General features: G+C 49.7%; 1 protein-coding gene across 2 annotated transcripts in view; it reads right to left on the bottom strand.

Moving 5' to 3' along the window:
* PSMD9 (proteasome 26S subunit, non-ATPase 9) overlaps positions 1 to 6,982 on the bottom strand; it is a 14,020-nt gene extending 7,038 nt beyond the window's left edge. Inside the window, exons 1-4 of one of the 2 annotated variants that reach the window (XM_015417668.1) lie at positions 6,732 to 6,982; positions 4,102 to 4,201; positions 2,300 to 2,493; positions 1,007 to 1,108 (exon numbers count right to left, since the gene is read on the bottom strand). In XM_015417668.1, coding sequence (XP_015273154.1) covers positions 1,007 to 1,108; positions 2,300 to 2,493; positions 4,102 to 4,201; positions 6,732 to 6,851 — 516 coding nt within the window. In that variant the 5' untranslated portion in view covers positions 6,852 to 6,982. Of the gene's footprint in view, positions 1 to 1,006; positions 1,109 to 2,299; positions 2,494 to 4,101; positions 4,205 to 6,731 lie in introns of both variants that reach the window. The other variant, XM_015417667.1, reaches the window with a different exon arrangement.
* Between the last annotated feature and the right edge of the window lie 4,247 nt (positions 6,983 to 11,229).

Here is an 11,229-nt window from a genome sequence, read left to right on the forward strand (position 1 = left end):
TGTTAATCAGTTTTGCAAGTCATCTCAAAAACCTACAAGTGTGTGATAGGCCGGGAGACTGCTACACACGCCAGGTGGGCCCTGTGTTTTGCCAAGAGCAGACTCACGCCTTTTCCAAGAGACAGGGGTCATTTCCTGTGGGAGCGCACAAGAGCGGAGCTCCGGCAGTAAGGAGCCCAGGGGGCAGGCACATGCAATAAGCCCCGCCCCCTGCTCCCAGCAACCCTCAGTCAGGCCACAAGGAGCAAGAAGCAGCCAGGTAAGTTGCAGACCCCCCCCCCAGCCCAAAACAGTCCAGTGGCACCTTTAAGACCAAGTTTTATTCAGGTACAAGCTCTCCCTCCTCTGCGAGGACAGATCTGCACGTTCCCCCCCCCCAATCTCAGCATCCTGGGATAACTATGTTAAATGGTTGTGAGGACTTATTTATGGTTCAACTAAAGTATAGTAAGTAGGCTTTGGTAAAACTTGATTTGTGGGTAGTACTTGGTGTTTAACATGGTTAGATATATCACTGAATGTCTACAGATAATCTTGATGGCAAAAGACACTTGGTTGTATCTAAAGCAACAAACAGTACAGGCATCAATTACAAATTGAGGCTAAAACAAGTTACTTTGTTCAAAGGTTTATTGAAGAATGTATCACTCTTTAAAGCTTACATTTTTATTTTTATCTTTTTTGTAATTAGTGTATTGGTTTGAATGTTTAACTGTTCTTATGACCTTTATGTACATTTTTATTGTTATATTTGGTTTATTGTTTTAATTCTACCAATAAAATGTTAATGACAAAACAGTCCAATGGAGCCTGAGCGGTGGGTGTTGCCTTCTGACACACTTCCGGTGATGTCGGGAGATGTGGCGTATGCAAATGAGTTATGCTAATGCGTTATGCTAATGAGCCCCTGCACCTCTTTTTCTACGCAAGGACCCCTGCCAAGAGAACTGCTGCAGCCAAGCGGCACAACAAACACAAACCAAGGGTCACCCAAGAAACCACTCACCCCTTCACTGTGCTGTACCACAGTGGCGATATTCTGGAGGGACTGGTAGTTGTGCATGTTCACAGAGCCGAACGCCACGATCTCATCGTCCACTTGCAACCCCTTGGAGAGAGGGAACGAGAAAGAGAATTCATGCTGGCCGGCTGTCCCTGTGTGTAAAGAGGGCTGTCAAATCACAGCCGGCTTATGGAGACCCAGTGTGGGTTTTCAAGGCAAGAGAGGAACAGAGGTGGTTTTGCCCAATGCCTGCCTCTGCATAGCCACCCTGGACCTCCTTGGCGGTCTCCCACCAAGTACTAATCAGGATGGAATCCGCTCAGCTTCCGAGGTCTGATGAGACTGGGCTAGCCTGAGTCGTCTAGATAAAGGTAAAGGTTCCCTTGCTCGAAAGCCAGTCGAATCCAACTCTAGGGTTGCGGCGCTCATCTCCGTTTCCAAGCCGAAGAGCCAGCGCTGTCCGAAGACGTTTCCGTGGTCATGTGGGTGGCATGACTAAACACCAAGGCCCACGGAACGCTGTTACCTTCCCACCAAAGCCGTACCTATTTGTCTACTTGCAATTTCTTGCTTTCAAACTGCTAGGTTGGCAGGGGCTGGGGCCAGAGATGGGAGCTCACTCTGTCATGCGGCAACTTGGGTCTCGAACTGCTGAACTACTGACCTTCCGGTCTGCAGTTCAGCATCTTAACCACTGAGCCACCGTAGCCCCCTGAGTCATCTAGGTCGGGGCAAATGACATACAGAGATCGTTTGCCTGCTTCTGCGTAGCAACCCTGAACTTCCTTGGTGGTCTCCCATTCAAGCAGTAACCAGGGCCGACCCTGCTTAGCTTCCAAGACCTGATGAGATCAGGCCAGCCTAGGAAGAAGGAGAACCCAAAATCTTGGGTGAGGGCAAAAGACATACAGAGGTGGTTGGCCACTGCCTTCCTCTGCACAGCAACCCTGGACTTCCTTAGTGGCCTCCCATCCACGTACTAACCGGGGCCCATCCTGCTTGGCTTCTGAGATCTGATGAGATCGGGCTAGCCTGGGCAACTGGGTCAGGGCAAAAGACATACAGAGGTGGTTGGCCACTGCCTTCCTCTGCACAGCAACCCTGGACTTCCTTAGTGGCCTCCCATCCACGTACTAACCGGGGCCCATCCTGCTTGGCTTCTGAGATCTGATGAGATCGGGCTAGCCTGGGCAACTGGGTCAGGGCAAAAGACATACAGAGGTGGTTGGCCACTGCCTTCCTCTGCACACCAAAAGGAGAGATGCTTTCCAGGGCCCGCCAAGAGGAAGAACTTGCCGACATGCTGGCTGGAGAGCCCGGGGTGATGGCGTTCACCCTGGCGAAAGGAAGAGGCGGGGCCTCGCTCTGGCTCCTGGCCACGGTGTGAGCTTCCGCCTCGTCTTTCTCGCGCTTCTCCTTCTCGCGGGCGTGCAGCTGGTGGAGGGCCTGTTCCACCTCCTTCATCAGGGCCTTGTGATCGTTCTGCAAGCCTGCGGGGCAAAAAGAGCGTCCACGGCCTTAAGAGCTCCCTACTGAAGACGACGGCAGTGCAGAACCAGCCCCGCCGGCCTTTCCCAAACCCGAACCCTTCCTGGCCACTCCACCGAGGACATCTCTGGTGGAGGCATTAACATGTGGAACTGACTGTTGCAGAAGTGGTGGCAGCTACAGGCACAGACGGCTTCAAGAGGGGACTGGATAAACATCTGGAGCAGAGGTCCATCAGTGGCTATTTTCACTACCTGAAGGAGTCTCAGAGTGGCTTACAATCACCTTCCCTGAAGGTCTTTGAAAAAAAGATTTAATTTTTTTTTAAAAAAAAAATGCATTGTAGTGGTGGATATATCCACATCCCACACAGAGAAAAGCAGAGTTCTCCAACGTGCACAGAATTACTTGTTTTGCAAGCAGGTTATTCTGCTAGTTGCACAGAGAGGCAAGAAGCAGGCACTGATGCGGACCCCTTGCTTGTGGACAATTAGCCCCGATTGGGTGATACCACTAGAACATGTCCACATCAATGCTCCCTCTAAGCTGTGGAGTCTTGTGAGCAAAAATTCTACGTCATGAGCTACTGGCATTAAAGTGGTGAGGGAGCGATTTGGCTGCTGCATAAATTAGGTTGCTCTGGAGCCATCCTTTTTGAGTTAAGACAAAAATGTGTTAGCCGGAGGCTAAAAAACTGTGAGCTGGCTCATACTAACTCAGCTTAGAGGGAACATTGGTCCACACTCTCTGAAGCCTGTCTCTGAAGTCATGAGGGCTAGAGACTTGATTGCTTCAAAAGGAAAGCCAGAAAGGCTCAGAATTGTAAGAAGTGCAGCACCCTGTGCCATACGCTCAGCTGTTTCTGCAGCACACACCTGCCTACATTTCTTTTCATTACATATTAAAACAGACGCTTGATTGTTCCAGGGTGGTGAACAGAGAGCCTTACTGAAGACAGGGCCAGTGTAGTGTAGTGGTTGGAACATCAGACTAAGATCCAGGAGTTGTTGTAGTTGTTGTTCAGTTGCACAGTCGAGTCTGACTCTTCGCGACCCCATGGACCACATCACACCAGGCCCTCCTGTCTTCCCATCTCATCCTTTGACATCCCCGTCTTCTGTTACCTTCAGTCTTTCCCAGCATCAGGATCTTCTCCAGTGAGTGCTCCCTTCTCATTTGGTGGCCAAAGAATTTGAGCTTTAGCTTCATTATCTGGCCTTCCAGGGAACAGTTAGGGTTGATTTCTTTTAGGACTGACTGATTCGATCTCCTTGCAGTCCAAGGGACTCTCAAGAGTCTTCTCCAGCACCATAATTCGAAAGCATCTATTCTCAGGTTCAGAACTCCACTCCGCCACAGAAGCTGACCTTGGCCCAGTCACACACACTAAGCCTAACCTACCTCACAGGGGGATCGTTGAAAGGATAAAATGAAGGAAAAGTAAACGATGTAAGTCACTTTGGGTCCCCACTGGGGAGAAAGGTAAGGGTACAAATTAAGCAAACAGATAATATTTATTAGTAAGCCAGTCTCCTTCGAGCTTTTATTCCTCCCCCCCCAATCCAATTTTATTCCCCCCCCCCAGGTCAATCTGAGGACAGATGACTCACAGATGATGTTGTGTCTTGCTGTCCGGACTTGGTAGACGTCAACATCGGCACGGGGATACCCTTCAACGTCCACCAGCGGCTCATTCATCCCGACTCCTTTCTGCTACAGAAAAAAATATACACGTTTTGCACTTGGAGATCCTTTTCAAAGGGAAGAAACGTCTCATTTTAAAAAGAAACGGGAGTGGAAAAGAGCAGGGATTTAATCTTTTGAGAAGGCCATTCAGTGCCTTTCTGCTGTGGCTCAACCATAAAAGTTCTGGACCAGCCTTCCACTGAATCAGCCGTTGGTCCTGTGGCCTAGCGTCCCCTGCCCTAACTGGCAGGGCTTTTTCTCAGTTCTGGTACTGGAGATTCTATAACTGGAGATGCTGATGACTGAGGAAAGGATCTTCTAGCTGCACACCGCTGCACTATGGCACCCCCACAACCCCCCTCATTGGAACACACGCGGGGTTCACACACAGATTTCTGTAGGGGCCGGACCAGCAACTGAGCACACGACACCACAGTCTCATCCCTTTCGGACACTCTCATCAGTCATGAACGAAAAGCTCTTAAGGGCACTTGCACTTTCAATCCACATTCAATGCACTTTGCAACTGGATTTTACTGTGTGCAGAGGCAAAATCCACTTGCAAACAATTGCTGAAGGGGACTGAAATGGCATTATTTTGCATGCGTGAAAGTGTCCACAGTACATTTTCTATATTTGTGTCTTCACACTGTGGACCACATTAGCATTTCTCTGCCATGTACCCAAACACCACGCACCCATACGCTGATGCTGAACACAATATCTGGCCCTTACAAAGCATGCTGTTTTGAATGGCTCTCGATTCAACAGTCATCTCAACCAACCAAAACCACAGGTCAAAGACTAAACGTCCTTCCTTGTGATCCTATGCACCCCAACTTGGAAGTAAATGATGAGGAGGAGGAGATTGGATTCATACCCTGCCCTTCACTCGGAGTCTCAGAGCAGCTTACAAACTCCTTTCCCTTCCCCTCCCCACAACAGACACCCTATGAGGTAGGTGAGGTTGAGAGAGCTCTAAGAGAAACTGGTCTTTTCAAGAACAGCTCTGACAGAACTACAGCTTGCCCAAGGTCATCCAGCAGCTGCAAGTGGAGGAGTGGGGAATCAAACCCAGTTCTCCCAGCTTAGAGTCCACGTTCTTAACCACTATACCAAACACTTCCCCACCAATAAAGGCACTCGGGACTGCACCGCAAAGTCAGGCCCTTTCCCAGAGCACAACAAAGAGAAGGAAATAACTGTAACAGAAATCCTGAAGCTCTTCAAATAAAGCAACAGGAAAATAAGCCTACAGGAGGTGCACATAGCGCTGCTTTAAACTAATTTAGGGGGCAATCCTAAATGGATCTACTCATAAGTAATCGCTATTTTATTCATTCAGGTGGGTAGAGCAATGTTCCCTCTAAGCTGTGGAGTCTTGTGAGCAAAAATTCTACTTTGTGAGCTCCAGGCATTAAAGTTGTGAGCGAGCGACTTGGCTACTGCATAAATTAGTTTGGTCTGGAGCCCTCCTTCCTGAGCTAAGACAAAAATGTGTGGGCTAGAGGCTAAAAACTGTGAGCTAGCTCACACTAACTCAGCTTAGAGGGAACACTGGTAGCCATGTTGGTCTGAAGCAACAGAACCAAGCCTGAGTTCAGTGGCCCCTTTAAGAAGTGGGCACACGAAAGCTTATACCCAGAATTAAACTTTGTTGGTCTTAAAGGTGCCCCTGGATTCCACCCTTGTCCTATTTCAATGGCGCTTAGGTCTCAGGAAAATTATTTTAGGACCGCAGCTCCAGTAGTATTTTTGTTTTGCTTCTTCTGCAACTACAAAACCCAAACAAGGACCCACGGTAAGTAGGAAAACCAACATATAACAGATACCGTGCACAGATGAATTATAACCTATCATAAATAATTTTATATATTTAGAAAAATATTATTACAATAATTTCTTCATACATATTAATCATCATAGTCATAATTCATAATATAAGAGAACAAAATGTCAAATATCATCTCCATAGATTCTCAAAAGATATAGTACAACCTTATAATATATACTAGTCCTCCTCTGTAAAAACGTTTCAAAAGGGAGGACTCCTTAAATTCTCTTTACATGTGCTCTGTCTTCCATCATATGACTATGATGATTAATATGTATGAAGAAATTATTGTAATAATATCTTTCTAAATATATAAAATTATTTATGATAGGTTATAATTCATCTGTGCACGGTATCTGTTATATGTTGGTCTTCTGCAACTACAGCTGGCCACGGCAATTTAAAATTATGCAAATACTGAAAACCTTTGATGCACAGAAACTACTGTGTGTGTGTGTGTGTGTGTGTTTTAGGGTAGGGGCCTTGCCCCCCCCCCTCTGGGTTGGGAAACACCTGGAGATTTTTGGGGCGCAGCCTGAGGAGGGCAGGGTTCGTGGAAGAGAGATATTTCAATGGGGTACAGCGCCATAGAGCCCGCCTTCCAAAGGCAGCCATTTGTCCCCAGGGGATCTCTGTCACGTGGAGGCCAGTTGGAATAGCAGGAGATCTCCAGCCACCACCTGGAGTTTGGCAACCCCTCCCCCCTCCGCAGGCACTTACATCTTCCAGCATTTCATAATAAGCTTTAATCTGGGCTTCGATTTCATCCTTCTTCTTCAGCAGCTGCTGCACGTCACTGACCGTCACCGTCTCCGAGACCGCCGGGTCTTGCTGGGACATTTGGAGAAAGACGGTCCTTAAAAAAGAAATGGAGAAAGAATGGCTAGTTTGCAAAAAAGGGATTTGGGGAAAGCAAACAACCGTCACTACGTAGCGCCAGAGAGGCCAAAACTGCTCCGTCAGTGGGGAGACGCAAGCCCCGCCTACAATCCCTTTGACCAAGCAGCGGAGCCAAGGGGGCGGGGTTTGCAGTAGCCTATGGTAGCAGAGCAGCGGGAGAGAGGCGAGGGGCGGAGCTAGGAGCATTAGGGCGGGGCCAAAGGCCGAAGCGCAGCGCCCTCTTGCAAGGATGGGTAGTTCGTGCGCTTGCGTGTTTGGCGCTTGCCGTATCCCGCGGCGATTTGCACGTGTGAATGGGCTGGAAACGCTTGCTTCGTCCGTAAAGCGTGTTGTATCCAAATGTTGCACGCGGATGTTATTTTGCTCTGTAGGAAATTAATTCAGATGCATGTGGAAAGCGCAAGTTGAAGGAACAAAGAGCTGCGAAACTGTAAAAATCAGCATTTTTTGTTTCCTCGGTTGTAGGGTTGCCAATCTTCAGGTGGTGGCTGGAGATATCTCAGAATTCCAAATTATCTCCAGGCCACAGAGATCAGTTAACTTGGAAAAAATAGCGGCTTTTGAGGGTGAACTCCATGGAATTATGCCCATTGAAGTCCCTACCCAACCCTGCCCTCCTCAGACTCCATTCCCCCCCCCCCCCAATCTTTTGGTTTTTCCCAACCCGGAGCTGGCAACCCTGTTCAGATGAGTGATTCTGTGCAGGGGGGGGGGTCACTCCACATGCGTTCCTGGCGGGACGTACTAAAACTAAGGACAGCGATTGCTCATAGGGAATACATGAGAGCCCATAGAGAATAATGGAGAGGTCGCTTGCCCAGACGGGATAGTGCAGTACATGACTGCCAATAGGGAATCCAAAATTGACAATAGAGAATCCATGACTGCCCATAGGGAATAATGGAGAGGTCGCTTGCCCATAGGGGATAATGGAGTACATAATTGCCAATAGAGAATCCATAATGCCAATAGAGAATCCATGACTGCCCATAGGGAATAATGGAGAGGACACTTGCCCAAAGAGGATAATGGAGTACATAATTGCCAATAGAGAATCTATGATTGCTCATAGGGACATAATTGCCAACAGAGAATCCATGATTGCCCAAAGGCAATATTGCCCAGCGGACTCGTAGGGGCAAATTCCATCACACACGAGATGTCATTCTGGCTCTCCCAGCTCTTGTTAGGGGCTCTTTAAAAAATTATGGCCACCGCCACTGTTCTCGGCGGCAGCTGCAATGCCCGCGGGGGGGACGGGACGATCCCTTGCCTCCCTGAGCCCCGGGGTGGTGGCCTTGGACTCGTAGGGGCAAATTCCACCTCTCGCGCAAGAGGTCATTCTGGCTCCCCCAGCTCTCCTTAGGGGCTCTTTAAAAAGTTATGGCCGCTGCCACTCTTCTCGGTGGCAGTTGCAATGCCCGCGGGGGGGGGGGCGCGGGGGGAAACGTTCCCTTGCCTCCCTGAGCCCCGGGGTGGTGGCCTTGAACTCGTAGGGGCAAATTCCACCTCTCGCGTGTGATGTCCGAGCGGCGAGAGGTGCTTTCCGGGCGCGAGAGGTCATTCTGGCTCCCCCAGCTCTCCTTAGGGGTTCTTTAAAAAGTTATGGCAGCTGCAGGGGGGGGGCGAAATGTTCCCTTGCTTCCCTGAGCCCCAGGGTGGTGGCCTTGGACTTGTAGGGACAAATTCCACCTCTTGCGTGTGATGTCCGAGCGGCAACTACGTTCTCTATGGCCCTAGTCCTCCCCTTCTGCTTGCAAGAGGTAGGGGAGTTTTATCTTGTATCTGATAATATTGAATTTTACCTGTTTTATCTAATTTATATATTATATGCACTGTTGTGCTGTCTGTAAGCCGCCCTGACTTAGACACCTTGATGTAGGAGAGGTCCATCGATGCCTAGTAGCTTCCAATTTCAGAGGCAGTCTGCCTCTTAGTTGCTGTTAGTGGGGTCAACTACCACAGGAGACTTTGGCTTCTGTGCCCTGCTCGTAGGTCTTCCAGGAGCATATGATTGGCCAGTGTGGAAACCCAGGTACCGGGCCGGGTGGCCCTTTGGTCTGATCCAGCAGAGATCTTCAGACCTTTCTTCATCAGAGATCTGGGAGAGCTGCTGCCAGTCAGAGTAAGCAATGCTGAGAGAGCAAGAGGGACCAGTGGTCTGGCTTGGCTCCAGGCAGCTGCACATTTTCAGAATCGTGTGTTCCACCAGCTCCTTCCTGGTTCTCACTGCCAGCTGACACTTAGCCTAAAATCCAACAAATATGTTTGCTCTCCCACCTCTCCTCCCTCCTCCTCCTCCCCTTTGTGGTCTCCTCCTCCTCCTCCTCCTCTAGTGAAGTCTCTGTTGAGATCGTTGGCAGCCTCCCCTGGAATTGCCACATACACCAAAGGCGCTCAGATAGTGAACTACAAATAACGGGGACCCAAATTATGTCACAGGGTTGTGCAACTCGCTCGGTGCATTTAACTAAGCATCTGGTGCAATGCCTGCCCGGCTCTGAAATGCAGGCTAGATCCAGGTCTTCACATTATCACCTGTTATTAAAAAAAAAAAAAATTAATTGCTTTTCTAAAACTACAACTCTACAGGGTCGGGGAAGGGGAACAATCTAAAATATAGAGTAACAAGGATCTTGGTTACAGTAATTTCAGATAGTTGAATCATCTCTAGTTCTGCAAAAAGTAGATGTGAGAGTTATTAATAACAAAAGAAAATCAAGATAAACCGCAAACAATCTCTGACATGACTGATTATGGTGTAAAGTTCGCTTTAACATATACAATAAAGAAAGGGGTGAGACTAATAAGATCAATCTGTTTTGCTTATTTCTCCTCTCCTAATTTTTTTTTATCAAAGTCCAAATTAATTTTGAACACAGTCAAAGGGTTCTACCACGGTGCGCAAGTTGATTTCAAGACTTCCCTTTTCTCTTCCTCCTCCTGCATTTTTATCCTTATCTGCTTTCTCAGGACCATTTGCTTTGTGCTTGCTGCATCAGGAGTTTTTTCGTTGGGTGAACAGTCACTATCACCTGTTATTAATGCATGAAGCGGCTCTGTGCTGAATCGGACCACGGCTCCCTCAAAGTCCGAATTGTCTACCCAGACTGGGAGCGGATCTCTAAGGTCTCTTTCTCATCAACTGCTGCTTCGTTTAACTGGAGAAGCTGGGGTTTGAACCTGGGACCTACATGTCAAGCAGATGCTCTACCACCAGTCCCGTCGCCAGAAATTTTTGGCTGCTGGGGCAGAGGAGTGGGGAACTTAATTAGATTACCCAACAGTGTGTGGGGTGGGGGGTAGTGAAGGACAAAGGGAGAGAGAAGGCATGCCTCTTTCCTTCCCCAGCCTCCCACTGCTGCGGGGGTAAGGGGCACCGGGGGTTAGGGGCTGCCAAGTCCCCCGGGGAGGGCGGAGGTTCCCCCGCTCAAAGGGTCCCCAATCCACCGGTCCGGATCAGGCCGGCGGGGGGAACCCTGCCCCCATCGGGCCGACGTGCCCGGCGCAATGATGCCACCCGGAGGCGACGTCATCGCGTTGGGCACGTCGCAGGCGGACGCTCAAGCAATCAGCCTGAAAACTCTGTGGTACCATGGAGTTTCCAGGCTGATTGCTAGAGCGTCCGCCTGTGACGTGCCCAATGTGATGACGTCAGCCGTCATTGCGGCGCACATGAATGTCCCGGGACGGGACCAACTACCTCCCGCTTTAAGCCGTGAGTGACTTGGCAACCCTACCGGGAGTGGGGGTCTCTGGCATCCTCCTGGGGTGGGGCAGGGTTTGTTCGTGGCAGGGCTCTGCCCCCACATGCCCCACTGTGGCTACGGGCCTGTCTACCACTGAGCCATGCCCCCTCCCAGCAATGAATCCACATGAAGCTGCTTTATACGGAATCGGACCCTTGATCCATCGAGGTCAGTACTGTCTACTCAGACCGGCGGCAGCTCTCCAGGGTCTCAGGCTGAGGTCTTTCCCACCCCCTCCTGCCAAGTGTGTAGACTTTCCATTTTCCCAGGGGGGGGGGGGGCTGGGGCTGGGCCAGAGGCATTGCTGTGCTAGGAGCAAGGGTGGCTCCCGGGGGAGGCTGAGCACTTTCCTGAAAATTTCGGCGGGGGCTGAAGCCGTGCCGCCCCCACGAAGATTACGCCTATGCCTCCTGCCAGATCTTTTAACTGGAGATGCCGGGGATTGAACCTGGGACCTTCTAGATACCGAGCAGATGCTTCGCCACTGAGCCACGGCCCTTCCCCTTTTCTGCCTTCCCTCCGAAACCCGAATCTGTCAGAAATAACACCGGAGTGTCAGATTTATACAA

Source organism: Gekko japonicus, unplaced genomic scaffold (genome assembly GCF_001447785.1).
Source record: "Gekko japonicus isolate JY-2015 unplaced genomic scaffold, Gekko_japonicus_V1.1 scaffold64, whole genome shotgun sequence".
Lineage (NCBI taxonomy): Eukaryota > Metazoa > Chordata > Lepidosauria > Squamata > Gekkonidae > Gekko > Gekko japonicus.